This window comes from Mustela nigripes, chromosome 7, assembly GCF_022355385.1.
Source record: "Mustela nigripes isolate SB6536 chromosome 7, MUSNIG.SB6536, whole genome shotgun sequence".
In the NCBI taxonomy this organism is placed as follows: Eukaryota; Metazoa; Chordata; class Mammalia; order Carnivora; family Mustelidae; genus Mustela; species Mustela nigripes.
Genome location: NC_081563.1, coordinates 53,854,280 through 53,880,621, shown reverse-complemented (window position 1 = coordinate 53,880,621; position 26,342 = coordinate 53,854,280). Strand labels below are relative to the sequence as shown.

General features: G+C 40.5%; 1 protein-coding gene and 1 long non-coding RNA gene across 5 annotated transcripts in view; one reads left to right on the top strand and one right to left on the bottom strand.

The window, feature by feature from the left end:
• Positions 1 to 14,704, bottom strand: part of NFU1 (NFU1 iron-sulfur cluster scaffold) — a 28,933-nt gene extending 14,229 nt beyond the window's left edge. For 3 of the 4 annotated variants that reach the window (XM_059405944.1, XM_059405941.1, XM_059405942.1), the window contains exons 1-4: positions 14,560 to 14,704; positions 12,364 to 12,464; positions 7,514 to 7,649; positions 2,678 to 2,744 (exon numbers count right to left, since the gene is read on the bottom strand). In XM_059405944.1, the coding sequence (XP_059261927.1) occupies positions 2,678 to 2,744; positions 7,514 to 7,649; positions 12,364 to 12,464; positions 14,560 to 14,621 (366 nt within the window). In that variant the 5' untranslated portion in view covers positions 14,622 to 14,704. The other variant, XM_059405945.1, reaches the window with a different exon arrangement.
• Positions 14,705 to 14,799: 95 nt separating this feature from the next.
• Positions 14,800 to 26,249, top strand: LOC132021485 (uncharacterized). The gene is made up of 3 exons (XR_009405352.1): positions 14,800 to 14,867; positions 15,446 to 15,548; positions 25,678 to 26,249. It is a non-coding gene; the product is annotated as an uncharacterized LOC132021485 (long non-coding RNA).
• The last annotated feature ends 93 nt before the right edge of the window (positions 26,250 to 26,342 follow it).

Sequence of the window (26,342 nt, the reverse complement as noted above, 5' to 3'; positions counted from 1 at the left end):
GGCTCCCTGCTGAGCAGAGAGCCTGCTTCCTCCTCTCTCTCTCTCTCTGCCTGCCTCTCTGCCTACTTGTGATTTCTCTCTGTCAAATAAATAAATAAAATCTTTAAAAAAAAAAAAAAAAGATATCAGGTAGATGAGATAGTCTGTAATAAAAGTAAGTGAAAGAAAACAAATCTACTATTCCATCCATTAAATTTCAATATATGCCCTTAAACTATTATTAATTAATTATGTCATTTCACTTAAGAAAAAATAGTGGGGCTGGAGAAATTCCGAAAAAGGTAATCAAATTATGAACAAGAAATAAAATAAAAGATGACTTACCAAAATCAAATAAAAAAAAACCCAACTCTGTAAGATATAATCACATTTTCAACTAAAATTTTTTAAATGCCACAGGCTGCATATTAAAAAAACTAAAAAAAAAAACCCTTGTTAAAATAAATACATAATTTGCCATTTGTAAAATGAAGACAAGAATACCTAGTTTAAATAATTAAATTAGGTAATAGACATAAAGCACTTCTGCTATGTAAATGCCATACCAGACACGTGGAAACGTCAAATAAGAGGTGGTCCTCCCCTAACCCTCAAAAAATATAAAAGAAAGCAAACTGAAGAATACCCAAGATAGGTCAGATGTCTCTAAACATGTGGGATCGGTCAGCATGGATTTACTCACCACAATTCTTTTGGTAGAAACCCCTTAAAGCCTGAAAATTTAGTCTATGAAGTCCTTTGTCATTGTTCCCTTCCATAAACATTTTTTTAAGTGAACACCATGTGCCAGGCATTGTTCTAGGTGAACTTAACAAGGCAGGCAATCTCTAGCTTTACAGAGTTTACATTCCAATGTAGGAAAGGCACATAATAAAAATAAACTAAAAAAAAAGTGACTAAGTGATAAGTGCCACAAAGACGATACAGGGTGAGCTCCTAGAGGGAGAGCCATTTCAACTGATAGGAGCAAAAACGGGCTTTGTGAGAATTTAGACCCAATAACACTTGAAACAACAGGGAAAAACCTTTTACAAAGAGGATATTTGCAAGAACAACTATGGCCACTGGGATTGCCACCACTGGCCACTGGGATTGCCACCACAGAGGAAAACTCTAATTCTCCTCCACACATACAGCTACAAGAGCATTCTGGACTATTTGTAACAAGTCATTAACCCAGTCCACTTTTATGAGTCCTATCAGTGCATCAAGAACTCAAGAGCGGGGCACCTGGGTGGCTCAGTGGGTTAAGCCGCTGCCTTCGGCTCAGGTCATGATCTCAGGGTCCTGGGGTCGAGTCCCGCATCGGGCTCTCTGCTCAGCAGGGAGCCTGCATCCCCTCTCTCTCTCTGTCTGCCTCTCCATCTACTTGTGATTTCTCTCTATCAAATAAATAAATAAAATTTAAAAAAAAAAAAAAAGAACTCAAGAGTAATTCTTTCAAATTGCTTAAGAGGAGTTACATGAAAACGTTGGGATTTTTTTTTTTAAGATTTTATTTATTTGAGAGAGAGTGAGCCAGCAAGAGAGCACAAGATGGAGGAAGGGCAGAAGGAGAAGGAAAAGCAGGATCCCTGCTGAGCAGAGAGCACAATGCAGGCTAGATCCCAAGACCTTGGGATCATGACCCGAGCTGAAGGCTTAGTTGCTTACCCGACTGAGCCACCCAGGAGCCCGAAAACTTTGGATTTTGACACAATATTGAACAAGTGATTAACTTTGGTGCATACATATCAATTAACAGACCTAAAGGCATACATAGTTCAAATTTAAATAGTTCGTTTCTCATTCATCTAGTAGACTTGAAAATGAAACCGCCTTTTCTAGCAGATACTACTACCTCAGCTGTTGAAATGGGTAGCATAGTCAGATTGACTTTCTGACATTTAGAGGTTAACCAATGCTACAGGACGACACAGTCCCCTGCTCTTATCTGTGAAGTTCTGAAGTATTATAGCAGATGGTCCATGATGAAAGAGGCCCCTTTAAAGGAGATATTCATTCTGCTGGTCAAATATATAAATACAGTTTATTTGTTTGCTTCTTTTTTTATTTCATCATTTAAAATTTTTTTTAAGATTTTATTTATTTATTTGACAGAGAGCAAGCACAAATGAGGTTGCGGGGGAGAGAGGCAGAGGGATTAGAAGAAACAGGTTCCCAGGCTGAGCAGAAAACCGAACTCAGGGATTGATCCTAGAATGGGGGGATCACGACCATAGCAGAAGGCAGCTGCTTAACAGTCTGAGCCATCCAGGTACTCCTACTCCATTATTTTAAGTTAAGTACTAGTAAAAATATCAAAACCACCAATAACATTTCAATTATGAAAGAAAAAAAAGAATTAGTTAAAATAATACTTGGAGCCTGAATTCTAGTCTGCCCAGGTTGAATCATGGCCCTACTACAGGGCAGATATATAATCACGGACACAATCCTGCACTTAACCCTCTGAGGCTCATGTTTTTCTCTTCTGAAAAATGAGGGATTTGGGATTGTAGTTAATTTCAACTTGAAAATTCTACTTAATTAATTGAGAAATGTGAGAAGTAAACCTAGAGATTTTTAATAACAATATGTATATAATATATCAAGAAAGAAATTCTGGAGAGAGATGTTAGACTTGGAAAAAAACTGAAAGAATTTCACCGATTATTTTATATAATCCTATGTTTACCTTTGTGACAGTGATGAAATCAGGTCCAAAAAAGACACTTTTTACTCCTTCAATTCTAAATAACTGCCTGTGAATAAATAAGAAATACGAGATAATAAAACGCTTTATTACAAAAAAGTTTAAACATATACAAAGGGAGACAGAAAAGTAAAAAAGTAAGAAAGGTTTTACATACCCATCCCCAGCATCAACAATTTAGGGCCAGCAATGATCAACTCATGGCCAATCTTGTTCCATCCTCTTACCCTACGATCTAGCAAACACTCTTAGGTATTACCCTAAGAGAAATGAAAACATGCTCCACAGAGACGTGTCCATGAATCTTTATAGCAGCTTTATTTACAAAAGCCAAAAAGAGTATCTGGAAATGCCCATCAACTAGTGAATAACTGAACAGACTGTGTGTATCCTTATAATGCAGGACTACTCAGCAATAAAAGAATAAACTAGCGATACATGCAAAACCAAGGACTCTCAAAAGCAGTATGCTAAATGAAAGAAGCCAAACACAAAAGACTATATGGTGGCATTATATAAAACCCTAAAACCATAAACTGTGGTGGCAGAAAACTCAATAGTTACCAGAGTGATAGCTGTGTCAACTAACTTTATTGTGCTAAGCATTTTGCAAGGCATATGTATATAAAATCAGCACATGGTATACCTTAAGCTTACATAATGTTTTACATCAGTCATATCTCAACAAAGTTGGAATTCATTGCCATGAAACAAAATAGTTACCAGGATATGGAAATGAAGAAGACTGAATGCAAAGAGAAATGAGGGATTTCTGCAGTAATCAAAATGTTCTCTACTCTTATTTTAGTGGTGGTTACACAACTGTGTGTGTGTGTATATATATATATGTATATATATATATATATATATACACACACTTTTAAAGATTTTATTTATTTATTTGACAGAGATCACAAGTAGGCAGAGAGGCAGGCCAAGAGGCGGGGGGTGGGAGGAGGGTGGGGAAGCAGATTCCCTGCTGAGCAGAAAGCCCCATGTGGGGCTTGATCCTAGGAACCTGAGATCATGACCTGAGCCAAAGCAGAGGCTTAACCAACTGAGCCACCCAGGTGCCCCACAACTGTATATATTTATCAAAAGTCTGGACTATACACTTAAAACTGAATTTCATTTCATGTACATTATACCTCAGTAAAATTAGTTTTTCAAATCCTCTAAGGGGAGAGGGGAGGATTATAATTTGAAAAGCCCCTGTAAGGGATTTTGAAATGCACCATCCTTTCCCAATCACTGATGTATGTAACATACCAGAGCAATGTCCTTTTTCCCTTACCCTTTTTAGGAATAAAAGTTTACATATTCCAAAAAAGGTTAGTTTACCTTTTCTTTGTCTATCATTGCCAAGAGCGTTACTGGAATTACTATCTGAATTATTGAGAATTTTGTCTGAAATGATGTCATCTGGGTCCTCTAATTCAATATTAAATTTACAAGAAGTTACAAGATACTTGGTTACATAACATGATCCAATAAACCCAAGCACAGACCTATAAGCAGGTCCCTTGATTGGCTCTATGTATCTGCACTGTTAGCAAATCTATTTTCTTCACATGGAAGGACCATGCGAAAGAATCAACCTGATCTTTGGGCCATGTCATGGGGACTGCTTTAGGCAAGAATTCATAGGTTCTATGCTTAAAGAAACAAAACACTTAAGAGGAGTTAAAACATTATTATATATGCTTTGCCACTTAGGTTACTTTCCTCAGTACAATTTCAACTTCTACAATATCCAAAATAAAATATAATACTCAGCAGTGAACACATATACCAAACATAGTCTGACTTACTCAGAATACAAAGACTATTACCTCTCTTAAGCTAGATACTGTGATTGTTAAAGTTTGACAGCAAACATATCCAACATAGTGAACTAAGAAGTCAGATTCTTCCAACCCGCAACTGAGCTATTCATTTTAAACATTTAAGTCATAAGTCTTAATATTTGTTCCTGTTAGATTTTACCTTACCTGCTTTAATCTATCATTTCGGCCTAATGAAACCTTTAAACATTTCTCTGAGCTTTGCATCTAACATAGAAGCAATTCTTTCCATCTGGAAACTGATAATTTTATCATCATTAATGTCCCAGGTAAAGAAAAGTATGGAATAAACATGCCAACTAGAGAGATATTACAGATACTACAGAGCCCCTGTATATGCCACTAGAGACAGATTTATACTGCTTAAATTTTTTATTTTAGATTTTATTTATTTATTTGAGATCCCAAGTAGGCAGAGAGGCAGGCAGAGAGAGGAGGAAGCAGGCTCCCTGCTGAGCAGAGAGCCCAATGTGGGACTCGATCCCAGGACCCTGAGATCATGACCTGAGCCGAAGGCAGAGGCTTAACCCACTGAGCCACGCAGGCGCCCTATACTCTGCTTAAATCTCGTCTGTCTTGTCCAGAAGGATAGTAAGAAATAGGTCAAATGCCCATCTGAAGATAAACTACTGTTCATTCATTCAATTATTCATTCATTCAACAAATATTTGAAAACTCACTGAATATCCCACACCGTACTAAGCACTAGAGATACAATGATGGGCAAGACAGACGGGTCTCTGTTTTTAGGAAGCTTTGCATTCTAGCTTATAGTAAACATTCTCTTTTCAAACAACAAAACAAGATTAGTTTTGCCTGAAGGAAGATAATAAATTCTGTGAATCCAGGAAATGAGCTACTTTCAAAAGACTAATTTGAAAAGGGCTTTTGCCAACTGAACATCTGACAGAAATAATCTCCAACTCATCTGTAACTGAAGAGTCTTTTTTATTTTTATATACTTTTAAATACAAAATACATAAATTCACTTTTAATGTAAACATTTCAAACTATTCATATAAAGTGAAAATGCCTCTTGACCACCCCTCCCCCAAATCCACTGTTATCAGTTGGGTGTACATTCTTCCAGACCTTTATGTTAGTGTATTTTTGTTGTACTGTGTTTTTTGTTTTTATATAGGTAATAATCATATTGTACATAGTGGTCTACAAAATGCTTTCTTCACTTAACTGTATTATTATTATTTTTTTTTTAGAAGGGAGAGAGATCAGGGCAGAGGGACAGAGGGAGAAGGAGAGAGAATCTTAAGCAGGTTCCATGCCCAGTGCAGAGGCTGATGCGGAGCTCAATCTCACAACACTGAGATCATGACCTGAGCTGAAATCAAGAGACGGACACTTAAGCGACAGAGCCACCCAGGCACCCCAACAGTGTGTCTTCTGACAGTAAATGAGGGTTCTCCTCATCCTTTTTTAGTATCTAAGACTATGCACAAAGTTTATTGAACTTTTCCTATTTAGGTTGTTTCCAACTTGTCACAACTACCAACAACGCTGCAATGAACATCCTTGTATCACCTTGTATGTGTTATGTGGATGTTCTTTTTTTTTTTTAAAGATTTATTTATTTGACATAGATCACAAGTAGGCAGAGAGGCAGGCAGGTTGGGGGGCAAGCAGGTTCCCTGCTGAGCAGAGAGCCCAATGCAGGGCTCAATCCCAGGACCCTGAGATCATGACCTGAGCTGAAGGGAGAGGCCTAACCCACTGAGCCACCCAGGCGCCCCTATGTGGATGTTCTTTAAGGCAGGGTTTTTCAACTCCACTAGTAGCTTATAAAATCAATTAGGTATTAATCTGGATTTCATCTGATATAATAAAAGAGAATAGAATAAAGAGAATTAGAAAGGAAAGAAGAATGTTTTACACAGGGTGAAAACTGTCCCATTGAATGCATGTGCATGTATCTATCTATGTACGTATGTGTGTATATGTACTAGGTTGTAATATAAAAGGTTTCTTACTGTGGCCTATAAAAAAAAAAGTATGAAAAACAAATGCTCTAAGGCATTATTGTGAGAAGTAGCATGTGTAGGCCAAAGGAAATGTGCATTTTTATTAATGAGAAATTTAAAAAGGGGCACCTGGGTGCTTTGGTCAGTTAAGTGGCCAACTCTTGATCTCAGCTCAGGTCTCAATCTCAGGGTCCTGAGCTCAATCCCCACACTAGGCTCCATGTTGGGACATGGAGCCTACTAAAAAAAAATTTAAATTGAAAAAACACTCCTGATAGAAGTGCAATTCTGGCTCTTCTAAGTGTGAAAATATGAAACAGCTGTGCGTATAGAAGTAATTATCTAAGCTTTACTCTCTAAATACCTCTGGCAATCAGTCTCAGGCTTAGGTTACCAAACACTTAAATTGATGTAAACTGATTCTAGTACTTCTTAATATAAATAATTTCTCTAGCCATCATTAAAAAGAAGCACATTCCAGTATTTTTGTTGTTTGTCCTATATCATCTGACATACATCTAACATGTCTGTAGCAAAATTTAAAAACTGTCTCTGACTTGTTTTTAAAAAATCATGCCAAATCTAATAGCTACTATTATTTATGGTTCTGAGTACAATATTTTAGAAACTACTCCATTTTGAAACATCTAGAAAAATTCAGCTATCCTTAAGAAAAAAATGAACAAGTTGTCACTGTTTTTTTATAAAGAGTTTTAAAGATTTACAATGGAAATTTATATTATTTTCATGAATTTTTTAAAGTAAAAATATAAATTCTTATTTAGTCCTGCTATAGATCTTCAATTACTTTTCAGAAGGGTTTCCTAATATTTACTGTTATTTTTCTCTTATCTCTTACCCGAAAAGAAAATAAAGCATTATCTACACTAAAAACAATGCAGTACACATAAAAATACAATCACTAAATGAAGCCGCCTTCCCCCCAAAGTCAGTTATTTATGTTTCTTGGTAAAAGCAAATGAGAAATAGTATTATACCTAGCCAGAGGGGAGCGAAATGCTGCAGCTGGTGTGGGAAAATCCATGGTCCTTGTCTCAAGAACTGGTTTTCCTGGGATAAACTTTAAACTGTTGGGATTTGGAGTATCTTGTGTTTGAATAAACATGTGTCTCACTAAAAGAGAAAAAAGAAAAAGCATGTTATTCCAGAAAAAAAAACAGTGGTTAAGTTTATGAACTATGAAGTACTCATTTTCAAAGAATCAAAAGATGTAAGAAAAAAGAAAATAAGGCTTGTTGCCCAAGCCAATGAAATAATTTTTAAAGACAACAAAGAAGTTTAATGATATATTTAGAATAACTGCACTGAATTTTTTATTAATATTGATGATTTTTGTTATTCAACAGACTCTAGCAATAGCCTTATTTTAACCAGGAAGGCATCATTCAAGAGCCCTCAATGTACTTTATTGGTGACCTAGTGCTAATGGCTGACATGATTATAAATCATCACTGTGATAACAAAAAGAGCAAAATGTTACTTTTTCTTCTTTCCAAAGTGCTACCATTCTTTTAAAGAGAGATAGATAGGGGCGCCTGGGTGGCTCAGTGGGTTAAGCCGCTGCCTTCGGCTCAGGTCATGATTTCGGGGTCCTGGGATCGAGTCCCGCATCAGGCTCTCTGCTCTGCAGGGAGCCTGCTTCCTCCTCTCTCTCTCTGTCTGCCTCTCTGCCTACTTGTGATCTCTCTCTGTCAAATAAATAAATAAAATCTTTAAAAAAAAATAAAAATAAAGAGAGATAGATAAATTTATTTTTTTAAAAAAGATTTTATTTATCTATTTGACAGAGGGAGAAACACAGCAAGAAGGGAACATAAGCAGGGGGAGTGGGAAAGGGAAAAGCAGGCTTCCCACAGAACAGGGAGCCTGATGCAGGGCTCGATCCCAGGACCTCAGGATCACAAGCTGAGCTGAAGGCAGACACCTAATGACTGAGCCACGCAGGAGCCCCTAGAGAGATAAATTTATAATATTAATATTTAGTGTGTGAATAACTACTATATGCCAGAGATGGGGGCTGAGTGCTTTAAATATATTTAAGCCTTTAACAACCCCATGAAGAAACCCCATTACTCCTATTTCACTAAGGAAGAAAATGAAGCTTAGAGTTAAGTAACTTGTCCAATGGTATAGACTTAGTGATGTTATAAATTATCATGTAAGTGGGAACATATGTGAATTACTTTCTTGAATATTTATTTATTTATTTATTTACTTTCTTGAATATTTTTAAATTATCTTTACAGGTTCTTCTTTGTTTATTCCAAGGCCATGAATAGTTCAAGAACAGATTGATTAAAGGAATAAAGAACAGAATCTTAATTTCCTACCTTGTTATTATGAAAATAGTTCGTAGGACAAAAGATAGTAGTGGAATTTTAATGGTCTTAAAACTATTAACCAGGTCCTGATGGTTTATTACAAAAATAAACTTTCTAACCAAAACAAAATAATTCTCATCTTAGAGCAGTGTACCTAGATAGATTAATTTATTGAGCAGTTGGGCATGATGCTTAGTACTCCCTGTGAATTACATTATTTAATCTTTACAGTCTCCCAGGGAAACACTGTTTTTACCCTGTTTTACAAATGAGGAAACTAAAGCTCAAAGTCACTCAGTAGTAAAGACAGGATTAAAGCCCTGCCAATTTCCCACATGGACTTGCTTAACCACTATGCATACATACTGCCACTCCATACTCATTAATGCCCAGGATGATAGGAAAATACATTTAAAATCAGTCTTCCTGGGGCACCTGGGTGGCTCAGTGGGTTAAGCCCCTGCCTTTGGCTCAGGTCATGATCTCAGGGTCCTGGGATCGAGCCCCACATCAGGCTCTCTGCTCAGCAGGGAGCCTGCTTCCCCCCATACCCCCCTACCGCCTGCCTGTCTACTTGTGATCTCTTTCTGTGTCAAATAAATAAATAAAATCTTTTAAAAAATAAAATAAAATCAGTCTTCCTCTCCTGTCATAATCCTCATATTGTATGTCTGAGGAAAAATAGTAAAATATCAACAAGCAACAGCTTTATTTTAAATTAGAAAGAGATTAAACTTGGGAAAATACAGGATTTGTACGGAAGTGAATTCTTTTTACCCATTATAAAAGATTCTAATTTCACAGCTGGGAACGGTTTTTACACTTTGCCAAGCAGCCATCTAACTGATGTTGAGTTATTTCCTTGGTGAAGGAGAAACTGAAACTAAACTCCCATACATTTTAAGTCACTGTCCTATAAATATTATCAATTGGTGACTTGGTGAACAGGCAAATCCTATAAAAGACAAAAATTTTAAAAGATAACCTCAAAATCCAAATACTTGATTTAAAATATTTATACCTGCAGGGCACCTGGATGGCTCAGTCAGTTAAGCGTCTGCCTTTGGCTCAGGTCATGATCCCAGGGTCTTCGGATGGAGTCCTGCCTCAGGCTCTCCACTCAGCGGCAAGTCTGCTTCTCCCTCTCCCTCTGCCCCTCCCACTCTGCCTGTGCTCTCTCTCAAGCAAATAAAATATTTTTTAAAAAATGAGATAGTTATACCTCCAATGAATAAATTTATCTGAAAATCTGTATTACCTGGAAATAAGTTTTCAGATGGAACATTAAAGAAAAGCCTGCCACCAGTTTCTATAAATATAAGACAACAAGGTTCTTTTAACCTTGGACCTAATCATTTCTTGAAGACTTTCTTAATAAGTTATTGGTAATCAAAATCTCCACACACATTAAGTGCTCTCCCACAGTATTTGAGGAATTAAAACTGGTATTTTTCTACTCAGTCCATTTGTGTAAAACTATACCTGCAGAAAGAAAAGATTTCAGAAATACTTGAAGGTAAAAACTATAAATGTGGGGTGTCTGGCTGGCTCAGTGTGAAGACCATGCATCTTTTGATCCCAGGGTTATGAGTTGGAGCCCCATGCTGGGTGTAGCGATTACTAAAAAAATTTTTTTTAAAACTACTATAAAAAAATTTGACAGCATAATCTATATATATTGTCTGAAGTAGAAAATATATGACATCATGACATAAACTTTCTCTTTTGACAATGAACAAAGCTATTTCGAAATAGTAATCTGACTAGGTATTAACAAAATCATTTCAATTACAGTCTAAGCTGGGCTTAATTAGGTATTTCAGAAATGACTCCCAGGTCCATCTTCCAGAAAGATGCCCCTCAAAGTGTCAGCAGGGCTAGAACAAAATAGAATGATCTAAAATAATTTTTCCCATTATGCTTGGTACTAATAAGTAACAGGTTAATAGAGAGGCAGAAGCTTCCCCCAAAATATACATTAATGGTACTTAAAGTCAATATCAAAGACTAAGATCAGTGGGTTTCCAAACTGAAAAACCTGATGACCTCATAATCCCATCTCACAAAATGTGAAAGTCCAATTAAAGTAGCTTAACTTGCTAACTCAATATTTATGCCTAAATTTTTAGTCTGTGATTCAAGGAGCCAGGCAAGGGTTTTCTCTTTTTGCCCTGGTACACAGGAGAGGTAAGGTCTTTACCCTGATCCAACTCATGTAGTTAGCCAGAGTCAGCCACCTGCCAGAATATGGCCACAAAGTGTTTAAGCTGCTGATGGAAATGGGAGAGGGCCCAAGGGCTGAACCCAAACTCTTACAGCTCCATAAGCACATATAGGCAGACATTTACACACAGACACACAAAGACAACTCCCAGGGTTCCCTGATCACATGACACTGGTCATATTTTAATAATGTCCAAATCCTATCTTCATACCTACTTCCAATATTAATGAAAATAAAACCATGTAACATCAACAAAATTGTCAACAAAAGTCATAACTAATTAATTTGGGCCTCCAAAAAGACAAACTACATTGAAAGTACTATTTTCTAAGGCTCGGACAAAAACTAGAAATTTACTGATTTTAGGTGTATTCTTTTTTCCTTTTTTTTTTTTTTTTCCTTAAACAATTACCTTTTTTCTTCTTCTTCTTCTTCTTTTTTTTTTTTTTTACAGAGCTTTCTTTTTTATTCCAAAGAGAAAGAAAAAGAGCGAGCATGAGCAGGGGAAGGCAGGGACAGAGAGAGAGGAAAAGGAAGAGGGAGAAACAGACTCCCTGCTTCAACAGAGAGCCCAAAACAGGGCCCGACCCCAGGACCGTGGGATCATGAACCAAGTTGAAGGCAGATGCTTACCCAACTGAGCCACCCAGGTGCCCCTTTAGGTGTATTCTTAGCAAAACAAGAAGGGCAGCAGCTTAAAATACATAGTGTTTTTTTAAAACAAACCCATTTGTAACTTCTTTTTATAATATTTTCATTTGCGAAATCAATCTTGAGCAATGTTCCAGAAGATGTTATTCAAGATACTGAGATTTCATAGGCTTATTGGACACTATGCTCAGGATTCTTTTCTTTTTTTAGACTATTATTTGAGAGAGAGAGAGCACACAAGTGAGTGTGTGCAAGTTGGGGAGGAGCAGAGGGAGAGACAGAATCTCAAAAACTCCCCACTGAGTGAGGTGCCCAATGACGTGGGGTGGAGCTTGTGGGGTTTGATCCCAGGACCCTGGAGATTACAACCTGAACTGAAACCAAGAGTCACATGTTCAAATGACTGAGCCACTCAAGTACCCCTGTGCTCCAGATTCTTGAAATCTAATGCTAAAATATGTATAAAATAATTATAATAAATGTTATGTTATGACACAAAAAAGTGCTGTTATTTTTAGGCACCTGAATGGAAAATTTACAAATTCTTATCTTTTATGATCCATCAAATAGTATATAAGTACAATTTCATTAGCTTCTGAAACATAATTTGTTCTAAAAGGTAAAATTTTACCTGTGTTACATAAGGTTGCAGGCAGTGGGAAAAGTGGTTTATGTACAAACTGATGCAGAAGCTGTTTCTTAATGGTGTATGGATTCATCATAGGACAGAATCTATATTTAAAAACAAATAAAAACGACATTTCAAGAGAGAATCTTTTAAGCTCAATTTCTACTTCACATATATAACAACAAAGCTTAATGTCATTCTCTATCCACATTATTTCCACTTCCTTAGGCAAGCAATATCTGCAAACAATTTAAAAACAATGGCTCAAGTGGAAATTTATACCCTTGATAACCAAGTGTACACAGTATAGTACAATATCCAGCGTTAAGAAACAAAAATGCAACTACACTTGTGATTTACAGTCTGGATTCCCAGACTCTTAGCTAGTTCTTTGCAGGAAGGATGCAAAGAACTACCGTGTTTTTTTTTTTTTTTCCTTTGTAAATTTAAAAAAACTAGGCAATAGAGTCACACAGTTCAAAATTCAAAGGGAACAAAAGCAAATACTGTGCAGTCTCCCTCCCTTTTCTATCTCCACCACGTTTCCCAGGAAAGAGAGAACCAATACTACCTGTTTTGGTTTTGGTTTTTTATTTTTTTATTTAAAAACATTTTTTGACAGAGAGAGAGAGAGAGCACAAGTAGGCAGATAGAGAGGGAGAAGCAGGCTCTCCACCAAACAGGGAGCCCAATGTGGGACTCCATTCCAGGACCTGACCTGAGCCGAAGGCAGCGGCTTAACCCACTGAGCCACCCAGGCACCCCAATACTTCCTGTTTTCAAAGGTATTTCAATACTTCAAAATTCTAACAGAAAGTGTACTATTCCCCTCCAAATTGCTAAAAAAAAAAAAAGCCAACAATCTATATATGCTTTTTGCCTGGAAACCTCTTAAGAGTGTTTGTAACTTTGGTTATTTCACTGTAATAGAGAAGTACTGATTGGCTATTTTTTCATGGCTTTGACAAATTAAAAATGAAGGGAGAAGCGGAAAGGGAAAGGGAAAAAAATCAGTAGTGAAAAGTTTGCAAACTACTTTAAAATCCAGGTTTTTTTTTTTTCTTTTTTTTTTTTTAAGTAGTCTCCACACCCAACCTGAATGAAGCTCAGTGTGGGGCTTGGAAGTCAGGACCCTGAGATCAAGACCTGAGCAAAGATCAAGAGCCAGATGCTTAACCAACTGAGCCACCCAAGCACCCCCAAATCCAGTTTAAAATACATTGCTATCATTACAATTTTCATTTCACATAAGTCACTGAAGAATTTTAAATACATATGATCACTTAAAAACTTTCTCTGATTACTTTTATCTCCAAAAACCTAAGGAAAAGGAGCATCTGCATTTCTGTGACCCTCAGCAGCCAGAAGGATGGCCTCAGTTCCTCGACTTTACAATGAATAGTCACAGCTACCTTTAAGACTGGGCCAAAGAGGGACCCAGATAATCCATGTAAAGTGCTTAAAACAGTGCCAAGCACTTAGAGCAAGAGTTCATAAATGTTCGCTACTAGTATTATTATGTGATAGGTGCCCACTAATTAATTACTGAATGAAGTTTAAGGTTTAGGAGGAAAACATTTTTATCTATAGCTCACTGCCTAAATCTCGACTACACTGGAATATGGAAATACACTGGAGACCAGTATTCTCTTCCCTTCAGCCTAAGGAAGAAGCACCAGAATGGATGAATATGGTACAGAGATGGGTTTAAAGTGACAAAATAGTTACGGTGAGTTGCATTATTCCAGTAAGACATCTATCCAAATCTAACAGAGGGGGCCAGGAGGTGACTAACAAAAAAATCTTCCAGCAAACTTAATGCATTTACATTTCAAGGGCATCATTTGCAGGGAAACTCCTTAATATTCACTAGGTGAAACCTTGTTAGGCCCTTTTGTCCTTTTGTTCCAGAAGCAATATCCAGGTACAGCACCTATTTAAGTCATCATTACGGACTCCCGAGCCGGGTTTCAGAGCCTCCGACGAGGCGCTTTGCAGATCCCGCCCGAACTCGGAGCGCCGAGCCGGTTCAAGGAGAGCCGCCCTCCGCAGGGCGAAACACCCAACGGCAGGGACGGGGGCGAACCCAAAGGCTCAGTAAGGGGCACTTCTCCCCGCCCCAACGGGGCATGTGAGGGGGCTGACCGCTCTGCTAAGCCCAGCGGTACCCCGGTGCGGAGCTCGTAGCTCGTCACCTACCGCCTACGCAGCCCCGCAGCAGCAACCGCCGCTCCCCAGCGTAGCCGGGCCGCAGCTGCCATCTTTGTCCGAGTGCGCAGCCGTGGGGGAGCGCTCCTGCTTCGCCGAGCGGCGGAAGCCCCGCGCAGGCGCAGGCCGACCGGGAAGTGGATGGGCTCCGCGGAGAGTGTACCCTACCGGCCGCTGGCGGCGCTGCTCACGAGGAGCAGCAGGAGCAGGCGCCCGCCTCCGGGCACCTTTGCCCACCTGCGCAGTAAGCCTGAACCAGGGCGAGGGAAGTCCCGGAGACGTTTGCGCAGGCGCCCTCGGTAAGACGCGCGGGACTCGGCGCGCACGCGGAGCGTTGCATCTCTTTTCCTTCTTGATGGGTGCTTGCTTACAGGGACGAAGGCCGGCAGGTGGAATGCTGTTCCCCACCCCTAAACCAGCCACAGGGCCACATGGAGCATCCTAGCTCGATCTCCAGGTCCAGCTCAGTGGCTGCTTCCAAAGACTCCCTGGAGCATCTCCTTGGCTCTCCTTTAGCCAGCAAGATGCCTGCCCTTCTCCCGTGGGGCTGAGGTGGATCTTACCCTTCTGTTAGGCTGTGCTTATAGACCCTGTCCTCTTGGACCAACCCCCAAGGAGGACTTACCTGCGGTGCTGCCCTTTGCTGTCTAAGCATAAGTATTTGACTAGTTTCCAGAACGAAGTACAAACAATTCTTCCAGAACTTTTCTTGAATATTCCTCTTTCTCTAGGACAGCGGTTCGGACTGGGGGGCAGCAGCAGATGGGGACACATTGGAAACGCAAATTAGCGGGCCCCGCCGTAAACTTACTGAATCAGTCTCTGAAGGTGGGGTCTAGTCATCCTTTGTTTGTTTTTAAGATTTTATTTATTTCAGAGAGAGCGCGATTGAGCACGAGCAGTGTGAGGGGCTGAATAGACCCTAATAATCCGTTTTAATACTACCTGCAGGAAAAATGTGAGAACCACTGCTCTAGAAGGTAAGCACAGTACTGGTTTCTGGACTAGAAACAACACACCTGTTGTTGGACAGATTGAAGACACACCCAATATAATCCTGGTGGTTTCTGTGGCCCAGAGAAGTGTCTAAAGGGGTTGGGTGCGGGCTGCAGGCCTGTGCAGAATGTGGGCTTGGACACTGAGCAGGCCATGGCTCTGGAGTACAGTTTACATTCTGGAGGCTCTTCCCTACAGAACCAAATGGCATAAAAAGAATTTTAATCTTTTATTTGTTTATTTTTTAACATTTTCTTTATTTGCGAGGGGGGAGGGTCAGAGGGAGAAGCAGACTCCCCTCTGAGCATGGAGCCTGATGTGGGCCTGGATCCCTGGGACTACAGGATCATGACCCCAGTGGAAGGCAGTTGCTCAATCAATGGAGCCACCCAGATGCCGCAGAGTTTTAATCTCTTAACTCTTCTAATCTTTAGTTTTTCAACTCTCATTCCTGAAATCACACTTCTCAAATTATTTTTGAGAATAATATGTCCCAAATTATTTCTGATCTCAGGATCTTTGCATAAATTGCTCCCCTTATGGGGAATACCTTCTCCCCCTGCCAGCCTCTTTTTTTTTCCTCTTCCCCTCATTTTTCCTTGAATTGCTCCTATTAATTCCCCCATGTCTGAATATAAGGTAGGGATATTCTCCTTAAAGATCCTACCTTAGGGGGCCTTTTCTAACACCTCTTTTCATCCCCATCCAAATAGTCTCCGTTATTCTATCTCAACATACCCTCTCCTTTTCCTTCATTTTACATTGTCTCAAGTTAAAATTACAGATTTGGATGTTAATTTTTCTAATGACCCTTTCCCGCTGTATCCTAAGACTTATAAAGGGTATGTCTGTCTCTTTACTCTTGTACCCCAGCAGCACCTACTGTAATAACTAGCACATAGTAGGTTCTCAACAAGAAGTAGTTGAGTGAATGTAGTCACCTCAACCCTTCTGTCAAATCCAGGACACTTGTTCAGAACTCTGTGTGATGACCGTGTGGACAGCAGAAGGAGAGGGCCTGGCCTCACTCACCCCTTGGCTGGTGCTATGCCAAGGCAGGGTGTAGCATCTAATGGAGAGGACTATGGCCATTGGCACATAAAACGTGTGAAACAACCTTCACTTTTTTCCCCAAATATACTAGAAGGAGGGTGACTTTTTTTAGGAAAGAGTAAAACTACTACTTGAGATATCTGGATCTTTATTTATGCCCTGTTCCTTCCTCTTTCTCTCTCTGTCTCTACACCATGCTTGTACACACACACACATACAGACACACACACACACATTCATTCACCATGATAACTGATAGACAACTGATATTTTCCCCAGTACTATTTCAATAGGATGTTGGCTCTGTTTTAATTCTTGGCTAAGAAGATTACCAGACCATGTGACATGGACCAAAAAATCATTTATTTACTCATTTACCATTTATTCAATAACTATTTTTTAAGCATGAAATCTTTCCCTTTGCAAGACACAGATGGAGCTAGAGAGTATAATGGTTAGTGAAATAAGTTAGAGAAAGACAAATACAATCTGATTTCACTCATGTGTGGAATTTAAGAAACATAACAAGCACAGATCAAAAATAAGAGAAATCAGAAAGTAGATGCTTAATTATAGAGAACTGATGGTTACTAGAGGGGAGTAGGTGGGGGATAGGTGAAATAGGTGATGGGGATTCAGGAATCCACTTGTCACGATGAGCCCTAGGTGAGGTATGGAATTGTTGAATCACTGTATTGTGCACCCAAAACTAATACAACACTGTATGTTAACTAACTGGAATTAAAATAAAAATCACTTAAAAATGATTTTAAGATAACTTTTAAAATTAGTTAATTAATTTTCAACATTCATGTGTAATTAACATACAGTGTTACATTGGTTTCAGGTGTACGATGTCAGGATTCAGCAATTCTGCACATTACTCAGCCCTCCCGAAGATGAGTGTACTCTTAATCCCCTTCACCTGTTTTATCCATCTCCTCAACTACCTCCCCTCTGGCGACCACTACTTTGTTCTCTATAATCAGGAGTCTGTTTTTCTGTTTGTCTCTCTCTTTTTTTTTTTTTTTAAAGATTTTATTTATTTATTTGACAGAGAGAGATCACAAGTAGGCAGAGAGACAGGCAGAGAGAGAGAGAGGAGGAAGCAGGCTTCCTGCTGAGCAGAGAGCCTGATGCGGGACTCGATCCCAGGACCCTGAGATCATGACCTGAGCCGAAGGCAGCGGCTTAACCCTCTGAGCCACCCAGGCGCCCCTCTGTTTGTCTCTTTTTGCCTTGTTCATTTGTTTTCTTTCAATAACTGTTGAGTGCTTTCTGGATAGCATGGTGCCAGGCACTCGCTTTGTTTTAGGCATTGAGGCAGACGATGCTGGTTACCTTCCAGTGTTCATTTTGTCATTCTTTACTAGTCAACACTGACCTTGCTTAGGTGGCAGTGTGTTCAGTCTAAGAAGAAGAAGAAGAAGAATTCTACTAGCCTCTCGTGCAACTACAGCTTGTCGTGTGGCACAGTTCCATCCAATAAGACAAATGATGGTCAGAACTGTCTGAGAAGGTTTTGCGTTCCTGCCCTCTGCACGGGTCCTTCTTCCTGCTTGTGTCAGGGCAGGAATGCTGGAGTCAAGGCCGCCATGCTTCAACTATGATTTCCCTAAGGCAAAGAGCCAACAACCACCAGCAGCCACCCTCTTCCAGACTGCTTAGGGCATGAGAAAAAAATCAGCCACAAGTTTTGCTGATGCCACAGGTTAACCAGGTTTCCCATTACTCAAGAATGATCAAAATCCCTGGTTTGAGGATATAAACATGAACAAAACAATTCGTAGTCTTAAGGAGCTCCTAAAGGAGAGACATTGGAAATCAACACAGGAAACCCCAGAGGACAACATGCTCCACAAGGGCCCACTGGTTGCAGGTGGAAGAAGTGAATGAGGACTTAGAGGTAAGAGGAGAGCCCAAGGAAGGCTTCACAGAAGAGGAAAGTCTTGTGTTGTGTGTTTAAAGAAAAAGAAGTGTTGGGATGTTCCAGCAGTGGCTGGCAGCACCATGCAGAACCAGCCCACTAGCTCCAACTCCTGGTTCTGCTGCTCACTCGGGCGCCTCGTTGCATGTGAACTGCAGACAGGCACGCAAATTTATCTTTTTGATTTCGTTCCCAGTGCCTGGCATTTAGAAGAGGCTCAAAATACACTTGCTGAATTGAGACCTCTCTGAAGTCCCATAGAACCAGGCACCTTCTACCATATTTTATTTCATGGTTATGCTAATAATTTATAGCCATTTACCCCCTCTAGAAAGCATATGGCACAAGGGGGCATCCATTGGTATCTGAGGTAGCTCGAATGCCTAGAACCGTGCCTAGCACACAGTAGGTACTCAATAAATTCTCATCTATAAAATGTAGATAACTATAGCTATCAAAAAGGATTGAGTGGATAAGAGAAAAATGCATTTCAAATGTCTTGCCCTGAACTTCTCACATGGGTAGCTGTAACGATGCTTTTGTCTTCTGTAAAACTTGGAGACCCATTCCTAACATAGCCACAAGCAGCAACACCTGAGGTCAGCAGCCTAGTCTGTTCTTAGAACTGAGACTGGTTTGAGCATTTCTCGGGGCCAGTGTGGCAGTTCCAGCAGGGAAGTGTTCGCCTGAAGTACTGGAAAGTCTGTCAGGAGAGAACTGGTCCCGGGAAAGAATTTCTCTAGGGGGGGGGAAAGTCAGTATTCACAAACTTGATTCAAAAATCAGTGAGCCCTGATGCTCAGACGGTCTTTAGGCCCAATACCCATAGATTCTGCTTGAGGTTCAGGAAGGGTGACCCACAAAATAAGAGGGCTGTTTTGTTAAAATATCCCAGACTATGTGAGCCCTGGGTTCTGCTGCCTTATTAGCAAACTGCAGCAGTTGCTGTCTGGACAGGAGAAGTGGGAGGATGTGACACCATGGGTGCCTTGGCCTTCTGAGGCTGATCTGGCAGCAAGTGGCAGAGCAGTTGAAATAAATATGTGAATGATAGCGGAACAGAACCTTGTTCCAAGCACATGTGATGCCAGGAATAGCTAGGAAGAGATGAAGTCACTGGAGTCTCTACAGAGAAGGTGGGGACAAAGAAACATTGTATTGTGACCCTGTATTTCCCAAGAGATTAGTTATAGTCTCAAGAAATGTTAAACAGGTGACAATAGAGATCATGCCTTCTAGTTACCTAATTACATACAGTTCTCTCCACACTCTGGTTTGTTGCTTAAGAGAAAAAAAAAATCTGTTCTTTCTCTTAAAAATTCTAGAATAAACAGTTTTTTTAAAGAGTTATTTATTTATTTATTTATTTATTTATTTATTTGACAGAGATCACAAGTAGGCAGAGAGAATGGAAGGGAAGCAAGCTCCCTGCTGAGCAGTGAGCCCAATGCGGGGCTCGACCCCGGGACCCCAGGACCATGACCTGAGCCGAAGGCAGAGGCCTTAGCCCACTGAGCCACCCAGGCGCCCCTAGAATAAACATTTTAAACACAAAAGTCCCTGGGTGCCTGGGTGGCCCAGTCGGTTAGACATCCAACTTTTGGTTTTGGCTCAGGTCGTGATCTCAGGATCATGAGATGAAGCCCGGTGTAGGGCTCCTTGCTGAATGTGGAATCTGCTTAAAACTCTGGCTCCTTTTCTCTCTGCCCCTCCCCGCTGTGCTCCCTCTCTCACTCGCTCTTTTAAGTAAATAAATAAATCTTATAAAAATAAAAACAAACGGTCCTACTTTATTATTTCCCCAAATCACCCTGGAAGCCTTGGAACTCCTCTGCTATTTTATGCTCAAAGGCTTATGCCAATAACCACCAAAACCTTGGCTTCCTTACTGCACAGGTCTGCTTTGGCCTCCAAAGCTAGGAAAGAGTCCTTAGATTTGTGCTCATTTGGGTTTGTTGTTGTGTATACAGAGCCATAGGAACATTGCCTCTGTCCACGCAGGTTGTGCTCCCCATGACCCTAATCCCTGCCATAACCCAGGCTGTGGTGTGGATCATGAGCCCTGAGGTTGTACCGCATCAGAGTCCTGGGTCACAGCGTATGGTCTGCAACTTCTGTGGTTTTCATGTTTTGGATAAAACTTCAAAGTCAAAGACATTGGGTGATAAGGGCTCCAACACTTTAAAGTGATTTAAGACAACCCTGTAAGCTTCCTAAAAGATGCAGGAAAATGGTGACCACCTCTTAAGCCCCTCCTGGCTATATAAGATGGGCCAACTGAAAATCCTGTGCGAAGGCCCCAGGGTGCCTGCTACAAGAGGATTGTGCTGTCGCATTCACTGGGTCCACGCTTCCTCAGCTATAGGAACTCTGGGTCTGCCTCCCCAGGTACCGGGGTAAAATATGGGAAGGGAGACCTTAGAGTATCCCCAGGAGTTTGGGGGTGAAGTGTAAAGATAAGAGGCTAACCAAAGCAGCCCACAATGGCAAAGCAGAGAGGGAAGGAATAGGGGACCAGCTTGCACTCATGGCCTTTGGAGCAACAAGGATGCAAGACTTTGCCATGCAACAAGGAGATGCTGCAGAAGCGAGCCAGGCTGAACTGTGCTGGAGGGCTCCTGCTCACCAGGGTCCTCAGAAGGGCAAGGGGCTCTAGCTTGCCAAGTGGGGTATACCACCAGCTGCAGAAGGGGAGAGGGGCCGGTTCCACAGGGAACCCCCGCCAAGGAAAAGGACTGCTATATGCACCCTGATCCCGATGCCCCTATCCTGCCCCAAACTGCACGAGGCAGGTATAGAAGGAAGCTGGTCCTGGAGCCCAACCTAGGAAAAGGAGGGAAGCTCTGAGGCAGATGTGAGGTGGAAGCTGTGAAAACTTGGTTAGATTTTTTTTAATACTTGAGAGTACTTGGGAAAGGAACTAGAAAGCCGTGGGATCTGCAGGAATTTCATTAAGGATCACATATAAGCCCTTTCCTGAACTCTTACCTATCTTACTGAACTCAGTCTATTTAAAATACTGGTTGCAAATATTTAACAATTCCCTTTATTGGCTAGTCCAAACTTAACGCCTTGCATCTTCATTCGTAGTAGATTTTACTTTGCAGAGAAAAAGAGGACTTGACGGTGGTAGGGGCAGCAGTGGGCTTTCTAACTGGTCAGAACCCTGCCTGGACTCACACATTCACCTCTTCCTGCTGAAGGCATCCACCACATATTGCTGAGGAGCTTCGCTTTGTTTTCTTTTTCTTTTTTTTTTTTGAACTGCCCTTATCTACCTGAAAGCAGAGCTTCCCAAAGAATCCATTAGTTATAAATCGGTCCCATCTCCAGGAATTTAGCAACCACAAAAGATAGACTCCTATCACTGGAGAGGAGAGTTTGGCTCAGGAATAAGCAATCACCTAAACAAACATTTTCACAAAATTGCCATTTATCTTTTCCTAAAAGTCATTTGTTTTCTTAGGGCGCCCTTCTCCCCACCGCCTTCTCTTGTTATATAAACCCAAATTCTGCCTCCTTGAGTCATGTTTTTCTGTGAATTCCTGTGTATGTGAATAAAAATCTTTTTTGCTAATCTGTCTTTTTGGCAGTTTAATTTGCCAGCCCCCATGAAAAGCACTGGAGAGGATAGAGGGAAAGTTTTTCCTCCTTGACACTGCATTAATCTTACTGCCTTTCTCCCATAACAGGAGAAGAGGCATTTTCCTTACTCAAAGCCAATAACTTCACCTGTGTTCAGGATCCACCCCACTCCTTACTCCCCCTGCCAATTCCTTAGGGACTTTGCCCAACTTACTATTTTTTAAGTAAACGTTTTATCCTAAAGTACTATTGGGTTTATAGAAAAGTTGAAAAGACAGTGCAGGCTGTTTCTATGTATCCCTTAACCAGTGTCCCCTGCTACTGATGGCATCTTACATCACCATTAGACCTTTGCCAAAACTAAGGAACCAGCACTACTATTTACTACAGCTAAGGAACCAACATCAACCAAACTCTACAGTTTATTTGGATTTCCCTACTTTTTCTCTAATGCTCTTTTTCTTTTTTTTTTTTTTTATTTTTTTTTTTTTTTTTTTTTTGACAGCACAAGCAGGGGGAGTGGCAAGCATAAGGAGAGGGAGAAACAGGCTCCCTGCAGAGCAGGGGAAGTCAGCCCAATATGGGACTCGGTCCCAGGACTCCGGGATCATGACCTGAGCCCAAGGCAGTGGCTTAACCAACTGAGCCACCCAGACACCCTCTAATGCTCTTTTCTGCACCAGGATCTTATCCGGATATATTAAACTTATTTGTCATACCTCCTAGCATCTTCCGGCCTGTACCAGTTTCTCAGACTTTCCTTGTTTTTGATGACTTTGACAGTGTTGAAGAGTGCTAGTCCAGTATTTTGTAGACTGTCCCTCAATTGGGATTTGTATGATGTTATTTTCTTGGTTAGTCTGGGATTAATGGGTTTTGGAGAGGAAGACCACAGAGGTGAAGTACCCTTCTCATCACATCGTATTAAGGGTACACATTATCGACCCATTACTGTTGATGTTAACTTGACCATCTGACTGACGTGGTGGTTGTTAGGTTTTTCCACCGTAAAGTTACTCTATCCATCTTCCCACTCCAGACACTATTTTTCGGAAGCACAGCCAACATTCGAAGTATGTGGAATGAAGCTCTACTTTGGAGGCATAAGGGTCTACATCAATTAGTTGAAATTCTTCTATGTGAGAGATAGGTCTTGTCTTCCCTGTTTATTTTTTCAATCACTTATATCCGTATGGGTGGTGGATATTTACTTTATATTTTGTAATAATCTAGTATTATGTTATTTATTTTGTTGATCCCATTGTTCCAGCTTTGACTGCTGGCAGTTCTTTCAGGCTGGTGCCTGTGTCCTTGTGGTAGTTGCTTTTGTATTTTTGTTGTTGTTGTTTAGCACTTCTTTGCTTTCTAGCCGTACAAGATACCCCTAGTTCACTTTGTGTATTTCCTGCCCTCAGCCCTTTCTCCATGGAGCCTCGGTTCCTTTCATTCAGAAACCAAGATCTGGGTGCTGGGCGTGCTTGTTATCCATTTACTTCTCTCTCTCTTTCTTATTCTTTCAACTTCATCTACTCCCTCTCTACAGGTTGTTTCTCCTTAGCTGCCAAGGTAGGACCGTATTCAAGTGCTCCCTCATTCATCCTTCCCCATCCATGTCTCCCACTAGCAAGCTCCCTAGTTCTCTTTTCATTTCCATTTAAGCTCCTGGCATGGTCACGTTTTATATGAATTTGAAAATGTAACACAAGAGATTAATAAAGTGTCAACTCTTGCACAAAATATGAAATACATGCAAATATGAAAAATGGCCAGGTACAGCACAACTTCAGAGCTGGCAGTCTGAGGAAACTGGGCCATCACCACAAGAGTGGGCCAAACAGACATCGCCGACACTGATGGAGCACCCAAAGTGGGCAGCTCTCCCAAGTCCAACTCCTGACAGTCTACGATGTGGGCATTTGCTGTCCTCCCTGTTTTACAGGTGAAGAAACAGATGCAGAAGTTCAGTGATTTATTCAAGTTGACACAGGTAGAAGTGACAGACAAGAGACATAAGCCTCAGCAGTTGGAACCCATCTTCTTCACCTCCACTCCTCCACACAAGGCACCCATTCCCCTTTGTCAGTAAGAACACCACTGTTGTTAACTTGTGTCAGAAATTTGGAGAGTGACTTTCGTGACTGGTTTCCTGTTGCTGCTATGACGAATTCTCACAAACATGGTGGCTTAACACAGCAAACTTACTCTCTTACGGTCGGGAGGTCTGATATAGTCTGGTACAGGTGCAGGAAGTCTGGAGTTCATTTTTACTGGACTAAAGTTAGGTTGTCAGCAGGACGCGTTCCTTCTAGAGGCTCTGAGGGGGGAATCTGTTTCCTTGTCTTTTTCACCTTCTAGTGGCTCCCTGTATTCTTCGGTTTCCTCCATCTTCAAAGTGACACCCTAGCCTTTGTGTCTGTCACCACATTGCTGCCTTCTCTGACTCCTCCTGCATCTCTCCAACAGGAAGCTGTGATAATGTTGGGCCCACCTGGAAAATCCTGAATAGTCTTCCCATTTCAAGATCCTTAATTTTATCACACGTGCTAAATCCCTTTTGCTAGATAAGGTGTCCTTCACAGGTTCTGGGCATTTTATCATGGATAAAGTCAGAGGCACTACTCAGCCCATCACAGTGACTACTGGTTTTTTGTTTTGTTTTGAATTCACTGATAGAATAATGTAATTCTCTTTTCCTAGCCTACAAATGTCATCTAAACATTTGTTCAATGATGTTACTAGTATGAGAACTGGAGGAAAACAACACATTCAAAACAATAACATTGGAATGCAAGTTTCATGTAATAAGGTATGGAAAAGGCTGTTAGATTAAGAAAGATAACTCTTTTAAGAAAACCAACATAGTGTGGGGGAAAAAAAAAACAGGGGGCCTTCCTGGTGTTCTGGGAAGGAACATGCATCTGTGGTATGCCCTTAAGTTGTGGATTATTTAAGGTCCTTGTATAAATTGGACCACCTTGTTCTTCAAAATATAGCCTGCCTTCTTTACACCCCACTCATTCCTCAAATCACTGCAGTCTGCCCCACGACTTTACAGAAATTTCTCTTGCTGAGGTCACCAATGGCCTCCAACTGACAAATCCAAATAATGTTTTTCTCTCTTTTGATTTCCCTTTGGCATTTAAAACTATTGACCAGAGGTGCCTGGGTGGCTCAGTGGTGAAGCGTCTGCGTGCAGCTCAGGTCATGATCTCAGGGTCCTGGGATCGAGCCCCGCATCAGGCTCCCTGCTCAGCGGGAAGCCTGCTTCTCCCTCTCCTGGTCCCCCTGCTTGTGTCTCTCTCTGTCAAATAAATAAATAAAATCTTTAAAAATAAAAGAAAAAGAAACTACTGACCACTGCTCATTCTTGGAAAATTTTCCTCTCTTAGCTTTGGTATCACACTTCTGTTTTTCTGTCTATCTTTGTGGTTCAGTTTCCTCCATGGCTTTTTACCTCCTACCTATACTTTAAATGTTGTCATTCCCTAAAGATTTTTAAGTGCTCTTCTTAGGTCTACATTCTCTTTCTCTGATCTCATTTTGTCCAGGGCTCACTGATGACTTCTCTCTACCAGCAGTCAAGACTTCTCTTCTGATTCATGCTGCTAATGGCCATCTGGACAACTTCACTTCAACTGCCTACGCGTGGGCACAAGAAAGACATTTTGAACTACTGTGGCTGTTTCACTCAATGTTTTTGATCACATATTTTAGCTGGGCTAATATTGATGACATTTCGTCAAGAAACTCCATTCAGCAACTCCATTAAGCCAATTTAATTTTTGATCAATTTCCTCTGCAATATATTTCCATTTTGTTGTAATTATTTTCATTGGGATCCAGTTTCTTCTATATGTTTTATAATGGAGACTTAGTCAATTTTTGGTTCATTTCAAATTTTACCAATGTATCTTCTGCGACTAAGTTCTCTTGTGGCTACTATACCTATAAAATTCAAATTTCCTCGTCAAAAATTTCGATTTAAACTTTGTCAAAATTTCGTTCTTCCACCAATTTTTAATGATGTGTGGTTTTAACGGATTTGAATTTAACTTGGACAGAGTATTTCTACCATTAATATTCATTATAAACTGAATAAAGATCAACAGTTTATATTTAATATTTTGTTCCTCTGTGAGAAAACTGTCATCAATTTCCCTCTGATAAGAGTAAAAACAGAGTCTGTCCTTGAGGTCAAAGGTCCTGGTCAAAA